The sequence below is a fragment of the Poecile atricapillus genome, chromosome 23 (genome assembly GCF_030490865.1).
Source record: "Poecile atricapillus isolate bPoeAtr1 chromosome 23, bPoeAtr1.hap1, whole genome shotgun sequence".
NCBI classification, from domain to species: domain Eukaryota; kingdom Metazoa; phylum Chordata; class Aves; order Passeriformes; family Paridae; genus Poecile; species Poecile atricapillus.
In genome coordinates this window covers 4,637,293-4,656,601 of record NC_081271.1, presented here as the reverse complement: position 1 = coordinate 4,656,601, position 19,309 = coordinate 4,637,293, and the positions used below count along the sequence as shown (strand labels likewise).

The 19,309-nt window shown below is 48.3% G+C and overlaps 1 protein-coding gene across 14 annotated transcripts in view; it reads right to left on the bottom strand.

Moving 5' to 3' along the window:
• The window catches only part of BRPF3 (bromodomain and PHD finger containing 3), a 30,345-nt gene that overhangs the window by 6,335 nt on the left and 4,701 nt on the right, over positions 1–19,309 (bottom strand). For 2 of the 14 annotated variants that reach the window (XR_009279395.1, XM_058855748.1), the window contains exons 1-10: positions 14,066–14,718; positions 11,818–13,220; positions 10,723–10,879; positions 9,168–9,299; positions 7,173–7,301; positions 6,508–6,820; positions 5,164–5,427; positions 4,505–5,008; positions 2,417–2,510; positions 1,246–1,343 (exon numbers count right to left, since the gene is read on the bottom strand). Coding sequence is in view for 10 of the 14 variants with exons in the window: in XM_058855748.1 (XP_058711731.1) it covers positions 1,246–1,343; positions 2,417–2,510; positions 4,505–5,008; positions 5,164–5,427; positions 6,508–6,820; positions 7,173–7,301; positions 9,168–9,299; positions 10,723–10,879; positions 11,818–13,220; positions 14,066–14,104 (3,133 nt within the window). In the remaining 4 variants the exon portion in view is untranslated. The other 12 variants (XR_009279394.1, XM_058855740.1, XR_009279397.1 and 9 more) reach the window with 10 other exon arrangements.

Sequence of the window (19,309 nt, the reverse complement as noted above, 5' to 3'; positions counted from 1 at the left end):
GCAATCAACTAAAACAGAACTACTGTAGTACTTAAAGCACAATGACAAGACAGGAAAATCACTTGTTGGTTGTATCTGTATGAATGGGTGTTTATGATAAAACTCAGCATGTACCAAACTCCAGCCTTCTTTATGCTCTGTCAGCACAGTCAGGTTCAGCACTAGGATAAAGCCACAATCTCCTAAATCATGGGTCTGTGCATGCATGTGGCTTCACATGAACTCTTCAGCACAGAAATGTAATCAAAGTGAACTGAAATCAAATGGCCCCACAAGAGATGGATTTGGTCACAGATATGAAATCAGCCATTGATTTTCCTTGTCCTGGAAAAGGAGCAATCTTCATTAATGAAAATTTTACAGCAAGTACTGCTTGCTCTGGGGAAAATGGACAAATACTGGCATTGAAAACTGAACCTAGAAAATGCTGAGTACAAACCCAACTGAGCACTCTGTCAGGACAGACCTGATGTGGTTTTCCACTACTGCACTCCAGATGTATTCTTTCATTAATGAAATTATATTCCAAAGCCCAGAACTGTCCCACTGATTCCAGTTCTCATGGTACCAGCCTCACTCTGTGAGCTCATCTCCAAAGCAGACACACAAGGTGCAGGATAATAATGATTCTCAGAGAGCCACGACAAGAGCCAGCAATGAAGCCGCACACACAGGCAACAGGAGTACCAGGGCCTCAAAGCTGAATCCTGATAAACCTGCAATAACTCTATCCCTGACATACCCTAAGAAACACAACAGTCTGGTCATGTGAGCACTGAGGGGATGGTGCAGTGCCTTGGGGAGAGCAATGTGACAATTTTACAGATGTACAACACAGCCTGACAAAGACAACTTTTGCAACAAAGACCCTGCAAGCAACACAAGAGGGAACAGCTATGAAGTCATCTCCAGAGAGATCCCTCTTTAATTATGATTTCCTGTTGGTATTACAGCATCATTAAAGAGAACTAGTCCCAAAACAGGATGAAACAGTGAAAGGCACATTACACACATCAGCCCTACAGAAAGCAGCCCTTCAAGGAGAACATAGGGCACAGGCAACCAGGAAAGGTGGAAGCAGGAAGAATGTTATATGCAATAACCTAAATCTGTAGCAAAGCAGGTAATAGTGCCCAGGCAGGTCCAGCCTGGGTAATTTGTGCAGGACTGGCTCCTGGTGTGCTTTGAGATGTGTTCCCCCTGGTTGAGGTGGGTCCAGAGCTGGTGCTGGGCAGCAATTCTCACCTGAGCCACTGAAATCAGAATCTCCATTCACACCCTCCAAGAAGGGCACCCGAGAAAGAGCCGGCTTCCCTCGACTCCGCTTGGGAGGCATCAAACCACTGTCAGGAAAATGTGGAAAAGTAGGGCATTAGGGGAAAACAGATTGTCCTGCACAACAATGGGTTCCCCAAACCAGGTTAAAATAACCAAAAAATGACTGCACTAGTGCACCACTGACATGAAAAGAACACTGAATACTTGTGCAAAATGTGATCTCTTCTGGTGAAAGCACAGGGGACATCATCCCAGCTTTGCCATGAGCCATGAAAAGACCTCACAGAAACCCAGATGTAAACATGAGGAGAAAACCTAGTAAAAACTTCACGCCTCAGAGCTGATGTAATGATGCCTGGAGCTTGCACGAGCTACACCCGTTGTGTATAAGCTTGAGAGATGACACAGCAGCCCTCCAGTACAACTCCTGTATGAAACTGGACTTTATCAGCCCATACATATCCTGAACATCCTTTCACCCCCTTACTACAAACATTTCATAAAATGGACTAACTCCACCTCAATCATATTTTTTGCATACTGTAATTTGCTTTTTCTTTTACAGATTTCTAATAAGCAACCTACTGTGAGTGATTTTGGTGCTGGAATAGGACTGGAGAAGAAGTAGTAAACAGAGCTGTTCCTAAACAGAATAATTGCACAAGTTATCCACGAGACATCAGAAGATGTCAGGTACTTGCTTTAAGTCTGTTCAGTCATGTTTGAAGCCCAGTTCTGCCCCTTAATTTCTGAGAGGAAGAAAGCAGCTGTTTAGTAGGTGGTAGCTTTACCTGCAGTGCTGAATTGAAAATTAGAATTCAAGTTTTTCCAAGTTTTGGATCTCAAGAACTGCATCAGCAGAGAGGATGTGCATGCACTGAGAAAGAACAGTGTAACACACACCCACTTGCTTGAGAAAATCGAACACTTGCACAAAATGCTTGAAAAATCAAACACTGCTTTTGGGACCTGCAGCTTAAGAGGACAGGATGAAAACAGCTTTTTGTTTTTTAGAGTCAACACATAAGTAGCAACAGTCTGGGCTGGGTTTGGAACTAAGAAGTCAAAGAACAGAATCAGAGAGATTAATCCAGACACAGAAGGTGTTCCAGGGAACAGTTCTGCCTGGGGCACTTACCTGCAGGCTTCAAACACCAGCCCACTGCCCAGGGCAGAGCTGCACTCCGAGTCAGAGCCACTCCCTGCATGTTTTGCAAAACCATTGGTCACTCCTGCCAAGGAGACAAATGAGAGTGACAAGGCATGAGAGCAGCCCCAAGGCCAGAGCAGGCACAAGAAGCCAGGTGACCATGGCCTTCCCCCAGTCCATAGACCAAGCACCCCCACACTCCCATGGGCTCACAAGTCCAACAGCCACACAAAGGGCAAATTCATGGCAAAGCCTCTCTTGTTTTTTCTAGCTGTAAATATGGGATTGTCACAAAGAGCACATTCCTGGGAAACACCTTGTTGTGAAAATCCCCCTCACACTGACCTGCTTCTTCAATAACACAGATTCATCACACCAGATGTTCCCTCCAGTTAGGACAAATTAATTGTGTTTGAAATTGTGGAAGGAGATGGAGCTGAATCACAGAAGCAGTGGTGCAACTCAGAAAAAAGCCAGCTGTGCTTTAGCAGAGGAGAAATGCCACTGCCTATTATCAGTGATTTTCCAGCACCCTGCCTTTATTTTTCCTTTTTTAAATTTCAGCCTCTCATTCTGACCTCTACCCAGTGTGGATGACAATTTTCTGCTTTAATTACCAAGAGATGATGATGTTGAGTCCCTCCACTCTTTGGAGAAGTCATCTGCATTTCCCTTAACCTGTCCTGGCAAGTCAATCCCCACATTCCATTGCCTTTCTCCCAGACTCAATATTCTTGCAACTTTATGATAGCCAAATAACTATAAGATGGTATTTCAGGTGTAGGCTAAGTCAAACCTTCCAGATGGGAACTGTCCCACAATGGCTGTTCACACAATTAAAAAGAAATTAGAGTGATGTCGCTCAGATGTTCCTTTCCTCTTCTGTCTTTCCAAATTTCATCTCAGCTCCTTATTCTCGTTTGCAGATCTAATTTGAAAAGGAACCTGCTTGGTATTCCCACTAATTTTATTTAAACTCCAAAAATGATTTCAAAGTAGTATTTAAGTTACTCCACAGTGTGAACACTTCCAATCAAAAGCATCATTTCTTCAGCAGGAAACTCTTGCTCCTAGGAGTGACCAAGCCAACACAAACTCTTCCACAAGGGCAGGAATGCCAATGCCTCAGCCCACAGGCTCTCAAGAGCTCTCCAGCCAGGCACTCAACAGCTCTCTGAGCTGCTGTGCACATTGGCTTGCCGTATAAAATAACTGAAAACTCCCTCTTACAGCAGCCTGGCAAATAGGAGAATTACTGGCGACTGCTTGGGCTTCATCTTGGTACCTTTAAATTCTAAAATGGAGGTGACTGGAGATGAGCTACGATACCAAAAACAACATGTACAGTCAATGGAGAAGTGCAGCTCATTATAGACATGGCTGCCCTGTTTATAAACAGCTTTCACCAGGCTGTGAAACCATCTGGTTATGAGGACTGTGCTTTCCCCTAAGTATAAAGTCTGTTCTGGGTGTGTAGTTTGGATGTAAAAGTTTTCACTCAGCTCCAGGATTTCCCCTTCCTCAGCCCCATCTCACAGCTTCCAGAAGGAAAAGGAATCCCAAGGAATTACAGAATATGGATGCTAACTATGAAGCAGGGAGCACAGTGCCTGTGGAATAGCAGGCCGCACAACTTTCTCAGTCTTGCTTGAGAAAGTGGCCTGGGAAATCATAAGGAGAAATTAAAACAATCCTCAGAGATAGAAGACAGCTTTGTAGGTGCTGATTGTGAGTTTCTTGTTTTCTTGCAAGAGAAGGTCGAGGGGTGGTGTACACCACTGACCAATGATGGTGATGTGTTAGTTTACTAACCAGTAAGAGTTTTACTTTTCTGTACTTTCATGTATCGGCCTATAAAAGAAGATCTGAGGTAATAAACCTTAAAAGAAGAGAAAAGGAAGAACTCTCCTGTTCAACTCACAAGAGAGTCTGTGTCATTCTTCTCGCTGTTCCCAATAGAGCAACAACAGAATCACAGAATCGTTTACAAAAGACCTCTGGGATCATCGAGTACAACCTAGGATCCAACAACACCATGTCAACCGGCCCTGAGTGTCACATGCAGCCTTTCCTCACCTCTCTGTGCTGCCTGCCTGGGTGATTTCTCTCCACTGCTGTCACTGCAGGTCCTGCTCTGGGGCCGTTTCCGTGCCTGTCGCTCCCCATCGGGGCAGGAGGGTGAGCCCTGCCCGCCCTGCCTGTGCTCTTCCCCATTCTCCGGGGAGCACTCCAGACCCCTCTGCAGCTTCATGCCATTCTTGGCTTTTTTAAAAAGGACAGATGTCCGCCGGCCCACGCTGCTGAGGGCAGGGCTGGCAGGGCTGTCTGCAGGGGGCAGAGCCAGGCCGTTGAGGCTGTTGTTGGACAGCAGGCGCTGGAAAGCCTGGCTCTCGTGTTGCAGAGCCTTCTTGTCAAAGAGCTCCCTGTCCGACACCATCCTCCTCTGCAGCTGGTTCAAGGACCTGCTTTCACTGATGGGTTTGAGTGTTGGAGGGTCCTGCAGAGAGTCCAGCTCTGAGAGGTTGGGTGCTGGTCCTGTGGGCTCCAGGGTTGGAGGGTGTGGGAGCTTGGCACCATCTCCTAAAGGAATAAAGAATCTGCTTGAACATTTTAGCGAGAGTCATTCCCAAAACTATCAACAGCCGTTTCCATCTTTCACTAAAGTCACAGGAGAAAAAGCAGGTTTTGACTGCTGACAAGTGCTAGAGACCTGGAATCAAAATCCTGCTGCTCACCTTTCTCCCCTTCCTCATCCCCTTCCCTGGATGTTGTCTCCAGCCCCTCCCGTGGCACAGTGTCCCCGTTGGGCAGGGCCTTGCTCTGCTGCTGGGCCAGTTTGTGGCGGATGGAGTTGATCTCGCGCCGCAGGAGCCGGATACGCCGCGTCCGGGCACCGCTGGAGCGCATGGTGCTCACCGTGTCCAGCTTCTCCAGCAGCTCCTTCAGTTGTGCCTCCAGGGACAGGTGAGCCCGGTTCTCCGGGACCAGGATGTTATCCACTGCAGCATAAGAGATGGGAACAGTGAAGGGAAGGAGTAAAGCTTCTTGGAGAAGCATCTGGGGCCAGTGCCAGGCCTCATTCCCTTTGATGCTGTCCATGAATCAATCACTTTAGCCTGGGGATTTAGCAGTCAACAATCTTAGAGCTTGGACTTCCTTCCTTTGGATAAAAAGCAGCTGATTCAACTTGCACTGTCCCTCAATTCCTGTTACTGCCCCGGGGCAACAGTGAAAGGACATTTCTGCACCCCACACAGAACAGCTTGTGGTCTAGGCCCTTGTCAGAAACCTATTTCATTGGCAGATTAAATGCCAAACTCAGACCACAAAGATAAGTGGCCAAAATGTAACATATTTGCCATTCCTCTGGCTCAGCTGGAGGGCTGGCATCCACTGGAGCAGGACAGATAGCTGAACACCTACACAAATTTCATAGTGACTGTCCATCTGCACGCAAGAGGGCTTCAACATTTAGGAACCAGATGGCACACTGCAAGCTCTGTGTGCTCGATGGCTGTACTAAGTTTAGCCAAGTTATTCAATGAATGATTTGGAGCTGCATCTCAAGAGGGCTGTGGGAATGGATGGGGTTGTATTGGGAATGGAAAGTCTCAGCTAGAAGGATTGCTTAGGTCCCCAGTACCTTCACCCCTCATCATCCTCTTTAAGCCCTCAGTGCTCTATCTAACCCAGCTGCCGTACATCTTGCCAGTTTACAGTGAAATGTATGAGCTTTCCCCAGAGCAAAAAATTCCCACCCTTTGCACTGCTCTTTAAAATAGTGAGTTTGTACAACACTCCTGGTACAAATCAAAGAGCAAGGGCAGATTACAAGACTCTGCCAACACAGACATGCACTAGAAGAGCTGGAGTTAAGCTGCACCTAGCTCAGAGTGCCCAGCTCATCTGGAATCCCACTCTCTGGGGTTTTAAAGGAGGTTTTCATGTCCCTAGGTCAACAGATGGACAGGCAAATTCTCTATGCAGAATGGCTACAATTTCCATGCAGGCTGAACGATGTGCTCAGAACTAAAGCTATGATCTGCCTGAGGGGGAAAAAAACATTAATCATTACTCACCATCCTCCCAGGAAAAGCGGTAAAAGTCATGGGGCTTGGGCGACTCAGGCAGGTGAATCCCCACGCCAGTGTCAAAGCCGATGCTGTCGGCCTGGCGCCGCGCATGACGCAAAATCGCTCCCCCAAGGTCCCGGAGCCGGACAGCTGCTCGGTGGAAAATCGTGTCTTTAGCATTATACCTCATGCAGTTGGCAACTATAAGGTTAAAGTCTTCCTCAAACTCATCCAAGGTTCGGTACAGGTGGGACTCCAGCTTCCGCCTCATGGTGGAAAAATCCATTGGGTTGGAAATGAATTCCAGGTAATCTGGAACCTAAACATATAAAACCTGTACAATTACAAAAACCATTTACTAGCCAACCAGAGCGCACCCATCACAAGCACTCTTAATATCCTTTCCACAGGCAAGGAGCAGCAACAGATGTTCATTTCTGTGCCACCCAGGCAAGGCAGACACACCCTGGCTCAACAAAACATTACTCATCCAAGATGTGCTAAACTTCCAGAAGAAAATACCCTTTTTTTGGCCTGGAAGGATACACACATCATGAGTCCTTTTTTAGACAGTTTTTAGTCCACCAGCGGCTTGGGACAAGGTGGTTTGTGCTTCTGCCCAGCAATATCTCATCTACAACCCATTAAACACCTCTAGGAAAGAGACTTGCCTCGTTCAGGTTAACAGGCTCTGTGAAGATCTGGGCAGCATCCTTCTCCTGCAGCAGGTCCAGGGTTGTGCGGAGCAGGACATTGAAAGGGGTTAGCTGCAGCTCCATGGCAGCCTGCTGCACCTTGACCTGGCAACAGGAACACAGTGAGGACACTCACTGAGGGTAGGATCTGTGGGTGGTGTCTCCCTCCAGAACATCAGGCCAGCATTGCTGTAGAACTTCTGGCAAACACCTTGTACTTTCCATGTACATTGCCCAGTCCAATCCTTTTACATGGGGAACTCCTGTTTATTCAATCTCATAAAGTCAAAACAAGAGGAAACCCCAGGAAATCAAAGGATACTACAATTAAAAATGAAAACAGGCATTTCACACATGGTAAATTATCCTGGAGAACTCCATATTATGCCAATTAGCAATTATATAAAAATTAAAACTATGCAGGCATTTATATGAACAAAAACATCCATAATTAGACTAGAGAACAAAAACAAAGTTTAAAACATAAGCTCTCAGACTTCAAGGCAGAAACTGAACAAGAGTATTTAGATGTCTGTAAATTCCTAATAAAGGTCCTTCTATCCTTTAGGAAGTCTCTAATACTGTTTGATTTCATGCAAACAAGATGTAGCACTGAAAATCTCTTGCACAGAAAATCTATTCAAAGAAGACTGGAACAAGATAAAAGTATTTAATTTGTCCTTTAACATTGTCATTTCTTTGATCCTATAATCACTCGTTATGTCATTAAATCAACACTTCAATAACAAAGGTAAGCAAGTCTGTTTACACAAAGCAAACTGTATTTGATGTGCTCAGCAACAAGACAGCATCAATAAGAGAATGAATATAGACAAAGACCACACTTTTCCCCTGGAACAGGAAAAAAGCCAAACAGAGATGCACAATTCTGGAGCATCCTTCTGCATTCACCTAAAAACTGGGCTGGGATAGAGCCCAACTAGATACACTTTTCTCTGGTATTTTATCCTTTTAAAAAGCATAGTTCCCATAAGCTTCTATGCATTTAGCCAGCTGTGATAGGGTTATACCAAGATATCAAAAACAAACTAAGCCCAAGAATTATTTTTGGGTTTTTTTATCTTGCTACCTAAAATATGTTCACACATCAATGAGGGCTGAGCCACTGATGTAAATAAAGGACAATGCAGTAAATGAACCATCAAGAGGACTCTAGAAAAGCTGTGGGTAGTTTCTGGCCATAAAAAAATTGCTCTTAGAGGAGCTGTGATCAGAGTATGCTGCTTTCTCTCCCTGCAGACAGCCTGAAAGCACCCAGGCAAGGCCTGAGGACGTGTAAAGGCTCAGTGTGTGCCCAATGAGCATTTCCTGGAGCTGTCCTGGAGGATACTCCAGCCAGAGAGCACAGCTGTGGGTGCAGCAACCAACAAGATAAGGACAGCAAAGACAGGCAAGGTTGGCAAGCAGTGGAAGGAAGCAACTGGTAAGACTTTAGAAATGTACACACAGGTCAAAGGAGAAATTGGAAAAATTAGTAAATGGTCTCCATCTTAAAACTTTTTCTTCTAAAAATGTCCTTAGAGGAAAAATAGGAATTTTTAGCTTAAGAAATAAAGAGCTGAATTGTGATTTATACTTCTCCCTGGAGAAGGTGTTACCAAACTCCTGAAATAATCATGAAAGAGACCTAATTCTACTCTGCAAAACACCTGGTCCATGCCCAGAAATAGAAAGGGTTCTGTAGGTCAGGAATCAAATCCACTATTAATGATGCAAATATATTTTGTCAGCACTCTGCAGCTGAGCCCTGGTTCTGAGGGCAGAGGCTGCACAGTGCAAACCTGTGACTGGCACAGGGAGAGGTGGCTCTGCACACCCAACAACCAGAACCTCTGAAAAGAGGAAAAGACTCAAGAAAAACTGTCATGCTCTTCCTGTGCCTTCTGCAGCACAGAGAGCTTGCATGGGACTGAAGTTAAGAGGAGGAACTTGACAGCCAGAACTCCTTACCTGCTCCCGTTTGAGCTTTTCCCTCTTTCGGATGAGCTCGATGAGCAGTCGAGCCCGCTCCAAGTCATGCCGGAGCTTCTGCCAGTACTTCAGCTCCTCCTTCACTGCACTTGTCTTCTCATCCTGCTCCTTCTGCAAGACGTAAGTGGGTGAGATAGAAAACACCACAGGCTTCCTGTGTTTCCTTCTTTTTCTAGGAATCCTCTGGGAATTGCTCTCAGAATCTTTCTCTTACTGTCTTGTTCAGTCCATGTCCCCTCCTTCCTCCAGCATTTAGCTGTCTAACAGAGAGAACATCAGCTTTTCTAGATTTTACCTTATCTGTGAAATTACCCCAAATTATCCTGCAGCTTCACCCTGGGAACACACTTCAGTGCATGCTCATTTACACCCTCCCTGCTTTTACATCCAAGTTTATTACAAACGCTGGAAATTTTTCTGTGCATTGGAGCAGCAGCCCAAAGCATTTACAGTCTAAAGGGAAGGCAACCAAAAGCAAGGGAGAAAAGAGCTATTCTGTAACCCATAAAAAACAGAGCCATGGAAAGACATTTGCCAACAATGGCCAACATTGGGAGATGAGCTCACACCTTCCAAGACACAGTTCAGTGGCTTTGCAACACTATCATCCTTCCTCTCCTAAATCTGTAGATTTTTTAGTGATTTGGATGATATGCCTCAAGTGCAGACACTTTCACATGATTGCCAAGAGGACAATTGCTTCACAAGATCTTCATGGTTTATATTAATAGGACATTTGTTTCTAAGATCTTACTTATGGTAAATTAGCAGTGTAATACACCAAGGAAATGCTGCACTTTCCCAAGCTCTGCACTGATGAGTGGGGAATAATTTATTTTTTTTTTAATTTATTTAATTTAATTTATATTTAATTTTTTATTTAACACCCAAAGCAGTCTTCTTGCCAAAAGTCTATAAATTCCTCCAACAATAAAAATATACATGTTCCCTACTGACAGGCTGTGTTAGAGGGTAGAGTCCTACTGCTTCATTACTTCAGCAACTACTTCTCATGCCAAATGCAGTGCTGCTTAATAGCACCAAGATAAAGTGACTACTGATGCCAGTTCAAAAGAGGAAGCAAGAGTCCAGGGCTGATGATTATGTCTAAACGTGCATGGGATGGGCAGAAACTGCAGCTGCAGGAAGAATAATCAGAACTGGAATTTGGCCACAATTCTGGACTTAAAACCCATTTTCTTTACTCATTCCAAGGAATATGTTTTCATCATTCATGTAAAAGATCATTCCACCAAGGGCCCATCACACCCTTGCACAATCCTAGGTCTTCTGACTCAGGAGAAAAGCTCCTAACTGCTGTCTCACCAACACCAACTTTAGTAGTGTCATGGATATCCCACTAATACACTAACTCAGCTCTTCAGGCATAAGCACACCAAGAGGAGACCGAGACAGACTTAAATCTGCTCTTTTCACCCTCACTCCCCTCCCCAGCCATGTGCTAAGCTTATCTCCTCCTGGAAGCTAAGCTGTGTGTCCTGCCATGTGAGTTGAGCTGGGGAGCACCCGGTACCTGCTCAGTGTTCCTCTGGGACTGCAGGTGCGAGTGCAGCCGCCGGATCAGGGGCACCCCGTTCCTTGCCTGCCGCTTCAGCAGCCAGTAGTTGTGCAGCCTCTGCATGAACTGGTTCTTCCTCTGCAGGGAGAGCCCGCTGCAGATCTTGTTCAGCCTGAAGGAAGCACAGAGCATCATGGAGCCAGCTGCAAAGCAATCTTGGCCCCCTTGGGTCTCCTGATGAAGTTTTGCAGTGTTGTGGCAATGCTCACTCTGAAGTACACACAAACTGGGACAAGCTGGGATCTCCTCGTATGCAGACATATGTGGCCCCTTTTCATACTGGAGGGTCCCACCAACCACTTGCCACAGCACGAAGTATGAAATCATCAATTCAGCTCCAAGCCTGAAATTCAAAACTACTTCCTATGTCAAGAACCTTCCAGGGGCCATTTAAGTTTGATGTTATTAATCTGGAGCCTGGGAAATTACCTTGACAGGAGTCCAAGAATAATAATCAGCTATTTTAACCTTTGCTTACCATTCTTATCTTACGCATGGTGCCTTATCAGACTGTCTGTTAAAAGACACATCAACACACTTCCTAAGGCACCAAACAAGAATTCAGCACTACCTAGTTCTGTATGAGGGAGAGCTAGGAGAAAAATAAAAAAATACAGCCAAAGTCAAAGCTGCTTGCAACACTGTCAGGTTTGACAAGCTCTGTGGTAAAAGGAGGAATTAAAAAACTATGAAATGAGATTTCAAAAATCTTAATAGTGGGATGTCCCCTATCTGCCTACCAACCTGTAATGCCTGAAGTGTTTTAAAAATACCTTCATGGTAGATGGGTGCCTGCCATTAGGGACCACCACAGAGTCTTCATTACACAACAGCTTGGAATGGCTGCTCAGCAAAGCCAGAAAACCACAGTGACACTCAGAAGAAACCCAGCCACAAGTTATGCTGCAGAGCACTCTGAACACAGTTATTGCTAAGCCTTGACTGAAGTTTTAGTGTTTCCAAGGTCAACAATGAGAGGGACTGAGTCCTTAAAACAGACCCTGTTCTTCTACAGGTGTCCAAGTCCTTCCCTAAACCCACAACACTCACCTGTAAGAGGGAATTTGTGCAACGGTCACCACAGGCACAGACGAACGCCCTTTGGTCACGTCACCAGGCTCCTTTTTGATCTTTTGCTTCAATTTCACTTGGTTCTTCTTCACAGACCCTTTGGGAGGGCCAAAATGGGGTTCTTCCACTCCCTCCTCCTTCACAGTGACTGCCTGCTCATCACCACCAGCAGCTGGAGACCCTCTTCTCACCGTGCCAGGCGGGGAGTGGCTCTCACAGTAGGCAGTCTTGCGCACGGTGAACGTCGTGCCGTTGATGCTCGTCTCCCTCATGGGTTCAATCTTCATGAAGAGACCGGCTCTCTGTGCACAGGTGACGTGGAAGGCAGTGTAACAGTTCACCTTGTGGCATTGGATAGCAGCTCCCATGCCCTTCTGCTTGCAGATACAGCATGTTAGCTTCCAGCGAGCTGGAGGGATGTTATTGATCCCTTCGATGGGCTCCAGGAACACAGTGTTTGCAAAGCAGACCTCTGGGATCCAGATGGCACAGACCACGTGAGCCCAGCGGCCATCACTGGTCTGCTTGAAGGCTCCCCCTTTGTTCGGGCAAAGGACACAATCCACAGGGCGAGAAGGGGACTGTAAACAGCAGCGGCAAAGCCACTGTCCCTCGGGGATGTAGGGCACACCGTAACACTCCTGGTGCACGGCCAGATTGCAAATGTCACAGAACAGGATGACATTGCTGTTGTGACACTCATCATCCATGCAGACACAGCAGAAGGCATCCTCATCGATGAGGGACTGCTGAGCTCCGTTGTTCCGGCTCTCAAGGTACGACTCCTTTTCCAACCGATCCACCAGCAGCTCAAAAGTGTCAGCAGAAACTGTCCCATAACCATCAGCCCTTCTCTTCTCATTGACCATCTCAAGCCATGCCAGATCCTCCTCATCCATGTCATACTCCACTTCTACATCCAGGTCCTCAGGAGGCTTTTCAATGTACCGGTAGTAGGCAGCAGGGAGGGGATGGGCATCTGGCTGGCTGAAGGACTCCACCACACGGAACTTGGGCTGGGGCAAGTGCAAAGACATCCCTGGTGCATGTTTGGAGCAGGACTCCTTCTTCTTGCCTTTGGAAAGTGTTTTCTTAGATTTGGAAGTGAAGAGGGGCTGCTCACTGTTCTCCTTGTTGCTGTTGCACTCGGTCATGTCCTGGGCTGTCAGCTCGTCCTCGGTGATGAGCTTCAGGGGGTCGTAGATGCTGATGCGATGGAGCCGCCCGTCGATGTCCACCTCCACGATGCGCTGGGCCTGGGCATAGGTCAGCGTCTCGCGGGTAGGGGAGCACTTGAGGCTGTAGGGAGAGGGAGAACGCCGCCCCTCCAAGTGCTGCCGGCACCTCCTCCGAGGCTTCCTCATCCCTGTGGTCCAGACACCCTGGGACACAACAGGACAGAGGACAGAGTAAGACAAGGAGACAAGCAAGAAGCAGTACAGACTGAAAAACTCACTCAATGCTGCAATAGATCAAATTTCTAACAGAGACTCCAGCAATTTCAAGCTCAGAGTCTTTACACCTTAGATACAGGCAGGTATTTAATATATCAGCCATTTCTTGCAATCTGTATCAGAGCAATCCACAGAACCCTCCAACTTCCTCTATTTGCACCTCAGATGTACATTCCACCCCATGACCAGCGAGAAAAACTCCAAATAATTTGACAGCACAATATACAGTCTGCTGTGCACCCAGATCAGCAAACCATTCAGATCCCCTGAAATTCAAACAACATGGTTCACATCTTCTTGCACCATTCACATTAAGCTCACACAAACCAAAAAGTTCTCCCCTGCCCTTTTGCCTGTGACTTTTCTTTTATATCCCTGAATGTGCTGGACGTTTTCCTGGTGAAAAGGAATGCACTGTTCAGGTCTTATGAAAGCAGTTTCCAATTTTTTTTTTTTTTTTTTTGGTCAGCTCCAGATGAGAAAACTAATGGTTCTTCCTCAGTCCAGGAGGGAGCTCCTCCAAGTTTCACAGCTCAGGGCTGCCACCACCAATCCTTCCAATCTGACACTGCAGATGCAAAAAGTCCCATAGTGAAAAATTGTCCTCCAGTTTTGCTTTTCCTTCTCTCAAGGGTTACAAACAGAACCAGAGGATGAACTTGGTGCAGAGAGCAGAATGCAGCAGAGACCAGATGTGCATCTCTTCTGCTCTTCCACGAGGAAGCAAAGAGGGATAATCATGGCAAAAGCAGCATGGATCCCAATGGACTTACAAGCTCTGGCGTTAGCCCCTCTGGAGCCACAATTCCCATTCATCCACCTGAGCCACCTGGCTATGGAGAATCCACAGGGCTACGAGCAGGAAAGCAGCAAGACAGCTTCTAGCACCAGGAGCCATAAAATGGCATTTGCTCAGAGCCTTAACAAAAAGCCCCAGGCAGCTCTGCCCGCGCAAACTGCTAATCAGCAAGCCAGATAATTAGCTGAGAGTCGCTGCTGACATTAAGGAGGTGCCTGTCAGAGGGGAGCAGAGGAGAAGCCTGGGGAGATGGTCTGGGGGAGGATTCAGACACGGTGGCAGCAGCTCGGTGATCAGAGGGTGAAGGAGGGAGCTGGCAGAGGGAAAGCAGAGAGGAAGCCAAGTGAGTAATGCAAGAGAGAAGGGCAGAGTCAAGGATGTGAACATGAGTTATGGGAATAAACAAGCTGATGCTAAAAGAAGTCAGAAAGGAGACAAAGAAAAGCAAATGTAAATTCTCTGTGAGAAGATAAGCCAGCCCAGAGCTTATCTGTTGCTATGCAGAGGCCTGAACCAGCACCTCACCCTTATTTAAAGCAATCTACACACTCAGTCCCTTTCTGTGGGACCCACAGACAAGGAAACACACCACAAACCCACAATTTGTACTCAGCCAGTGCAGTATTTGTGCTTCATGAAGGACATAGTTCCAGAAACTCTCAACTGTGTGCCACAGCAAGCAGCATCTCACAGGACCTACAAGAAGTCCAAGCTTATTCCAGAAAGAAGGAGCAAATTCCAGGAGCAATACTTTTTTCAAGTACTGGTTCTGTTAACCATGAGATTAAGCCATGACACCACCTGTGTCTTAAGAAACAAACAGGCTCAGGGAAAGGTTTCCAAACTATTCCCTGCATCCACAGAAATAAACTGCAGGTGCCAGTTTCAGTATGCACACCCATAATGATGGAGCCTGTAAACACAATTTTACTTCAGATGTAAAATAAAAGATGATAACTTCTATCTGCACATATAGGTACCACAAATTTTGGTGGTACCTTTGCCTTAAAACTTTAATCAGTCACTTGATCCACACACTCTACAGACACCCAACTTCACTCATCCTAGCTGAACTCCAATGGCTTCAATCAGTAGGAAAAAAGAATTTTAAAAAGAAGTTATAAAGGCAACTTGATCATTAAATAAAATAAAATAAAAATTAAAATAAAAACCCCAAACAAACCAAAGAAAATCCTGCTGCCAAACAGCTCTGTTACAATTCAGGCTGGTACAAGCCAAGAGGATATTGGAGGCAAAATGATATATGGAGGATAAAGTAATTATTATGAGCTGATCACACAATTCATTAATATTGTGTTCAGGAAAAATGAGGCAATAGCCAACTGCTTGGAATGCTGAGGGACAAGGAAATTTCAGTGAAACAAGCACCTGAAGGAAGGGCTGTTTTATCTGTTAATGGGAAAAACAAGCATGCAGAGTTCCTCTACTGAAACAATCAGTGTATTTCTAGACAAATTACCCCAAAGTGGGCTTTGCACCACAGCAATCAACTGCCATAAAACAACCCTTTTGTAAAGCACACAATTACTTAGCACTATGAAGAAGCATTTAAAATTGCATGGAAATTGCTGCCAGCGAGAGCTGAGTGCCTGGAATGAGACATACACCTGGATATTAGGAGAGACACCTCCAAAATACCTTGAAAGCCGCAACAAAATCAACTCAGACACACCGATCTGAGCACTGTGACCTTGTCTACAACAACAGAAATTTCTAAGCAGCAACCTAGGAATGTTTTGATTCCCTTGGTACACTTGAGAACACCTCCCAGCTACACATAAAAAAGAATCCCTCTACAAACAGCACCTGTGCACACTGAAATGCTAAAGATACTCAACATGTGTGGGGTTAAATGCTATTTCAGCCCATGCTGATTCTGTCCTGCCATGGACAAAGGTTGCTGATGTGAAAGCAGAAAGTTCAAGCATCATCCCTTTGCATTGCCACAATATGCTCAAGGCATTACTAAAAGCTCCTGTCACCCATTTCTACTGGGGATTACAATGGGAGCAGGGGGTGAAGTTCCCAGAGTACAACAGAGCAAACAAGGTGGCTACAACTCATAGAGCTGCTGGGAATGAATTTAACTCTACCCAAGGAGTTCCTTCGGGAGTGGTTTGATTCTCCTGAGCAGCAGCTTTCACACCTGTGGGCAATAGCTGCAATAGGTGACTGAAAAACCAAGCCCACCATCATGATACTCAAATTTACTAAAAAGGGAGCTCCCCTGAAAAACACAAAGAGATCAACGTGTATGGTACAACACCACAGTACAGGCTCCTATTATACACACAGCCTAGAATAGACTTTCTACCCATACAGTGCTGCCTTAGCCATCTCCAAGGGTCAGAAACCCTTTTCTCGCATTGCAGAAGACCTCAGTCTCTTTCCCAACTCTCCTTCATGCAGAAGTCCTTCCTTCCAGCTTTCCCATGCTGAACAACCAACCTTTTACAGCACCAGGTTTCTCATATGCAGAGGATGCAAGGCTGGAGCGCAAGGCAGTGCAGCTGGGGGAGTTTCCTGGCCCTTTCTTTTGGCATAGCTTGGTGATCCCAGCAAAAAAACAGGTCCCTCAACAATGAAGAACTTCAGTGACTTGCAGCAAAAAGGGCACCTGGACTTTGGTATGCAGCAGAAGACAGGAACAACATGGCTATCATTGGGCTCTGGTGCACCATGACTACTGGCTGTGGCTACAGCTCCCTATAGTCCTAAAGAGTTTGGGGTTTGTTGTTACCAAAGGCTGCCCCTCTTTGGGACATCAAGCCAAACAAGAGGTCTGGAGATGTTCCTCACCACCACTCTCCTGCACTAGCAGCCACTCAGCTCTATGCAGCCACTGGATTTAAAAACCACTGCTGTGCAATGGGGAACAGACACCCATGGAGCTATTTAAGAAAATAAATCTGTAAAATAAAACCAGTGGATGCCAGAGAAAAGAAACAACCTGAAACAGTTGCAGCTCTCTCTCCACCTCTTGCCAACCGAAATGCCAGCAAAACTCCTGCTGCCCTGGACAATGTCCCTTCATGTTCGTGCCATGTCTGTGCTTGCTTACAGGCCCATTGTCCCCTCACACACCAGCCAAGGGTTTATATTCCTCACACCCACACAGACACCTACAATGAAATATGCCGGTGCTCAACAGATGTCATGAACAGCTGCCTGCCCTGGTGCATGCAGACATCTTGATCTTTATCAATGTCCTGATACTTCTGTAACCGAGTCTAGCTGCCGGGCGATACACCGGCCTCGAGAGAGGCCCTACCTCTGGAATGGGGAGGGTACGAGCCGGGCTGTGGATGAAGTTTCAGGTATAAGTCTGGGCTCTGCAACAGATGGGTTGCGCCATGAGCGGTGCTCAGCAGCAGCGCTCGGAGAGAACTGTGATGTGCCACGAGCTGTGTCCGGCCTCAGCAGCAACTGAGGGAACGGTGACATGCCCTCAGCTGTCAGGCGCCGGCGAGAGCTCCACTCAGGAGCTACCCCGTGCACCGAGGGCTCCCTGCAGGGGACTCCAGTAGCAGCCAGCGATCTGGGCCAAGGCACAGCAGGGACTCGGACAGAAATTAAGCCGTCCCGGGAGAGGAGGCGATGAACCCTGGCGGGACCGAGCCCCAGCTCCCCACGGATGTGCCACAGCCTCCAGAGAGAGGGAGCGGGAGGGGATCGGTAGCGTCATCACAGCAGGCCTGCAAGGCCATTGGCTGCCTCCGCCATCCATCACAGCGCCACCACCAATAGCAACGCGAGGCTCTGCGGGGCTAAACGGGGTGCGCTCAGCCCCGCCTGGGCCAATCGCGTGGGAGAAGGTGGGCGGCACCCCCGCCGCGCCGCGAAGAAGGGGGAACAAGATGGCGGCAAGGGGGGGGCTCGGCTGACAGGGCGCTGCCCATTCGTTGTCCGCGGACGCTCGCCGCCGCTTCCCCCTCCTCGGCGAGGGATCACGGGCCGCTCTCGCCGCACGGAGACGGAGCTGGGACGCGAGAGAGGCCCGCAGGCTGCGGCGCACCGGCCTCCCCCAGCTCCTTCCCGCCCGCCCGGTCACCTTCCCGCGACCCCGGCGCGGGGGTGTGTGAGGGAGGAGAGACCCCTGAAGGAAGGGTGTCGCGGCCTCCCGCGCAGAGCTTTACCTGGCCGGCTCAGCGCGCCGCCGTCGCGGCTTCTCCGCCGTTGCCGCTGCCTCCTTTTGGGGGGGAATTTTTGTTTTTCTTTTTCTCTTTTTTTTTCCTTTTTTTTCTTTTTTTTTTTTTTTCTTTTTTTTTTTTTTTTTTTTTTTAATTCTCTCCGCCTCCCCCTCCCCTCCCCCCTGGGGCGGACGGGCTCACCCAGCCGGCGGCGGGAGGGGAGGGCACAAGATGTCGGCTCCGTCCGCTCCGGCTACCGCCGCCTCCTCAGCGCCGCCTCCTCATTGCCGATGCCGCCGCTGCTCCCACCGCTGCTCCCGCCGCTGCCGCTCCGGCCCCGGTGCCGCTTCGCCCCCCACCACCCTCACCTCCCCCCCGCTCCCCCCCGGGGCTCCAGCGCCCCCGATGCTCTCGGTGCTGTGGAGGCGGGGCGGGGGGGAGCAGGGGACACACGCTCAAGATGGAGGCGGCAGCGCGGGCCGGCCGAGCGGCGGGGAGAGGCGGCAGCCAGCGGCCAGGCGGGGGAGGGGGCTCCGCGCTCCGCTCCCCCCGCGGGCAGGCACCGCCCGCCCCTCCCCGATGCCTTCCCACAGCCGGGCCGCGGCGAGCGGGAGGCCCCCGGGGGCTGGTGGTGACGGGAGGGGGGGGGGGTCCCTCCGCGCTGCCCTCATGGGTTAGGCGGGGGCCGCCACTGCCCGTGTCCCCCTCCATGGCTGACGAGGCAGCACCGGGGAGCCACGGCCTCCCGGTGGCCGGAGCGGGCTACCCCTGCTCCTGGCCTGCCTCCCACATCATCCGCGGGGTTGAGGTGTGGGAGCTCGGGTGCAGCCGTGCGGGCCCATCCCAGGCCGGTATCTCACAGCCGCGAGCCGTCAGGCCATGGGCAATGGGTGGGATTTTTGTCCCAGGCTCATTTGGGGTGTCTTCTTTTTGCAGCCCACTTTTTTTGCAGGAGGTGTGGGGTCCCAGGAAACACCCTGGAACATTGCCAGGTGCCAAAGTCCAACCCGGCTACATTCCCAGAGAACTTTTGCCTGCCACTGTTAGCCTAAACAAGCAACATTAAA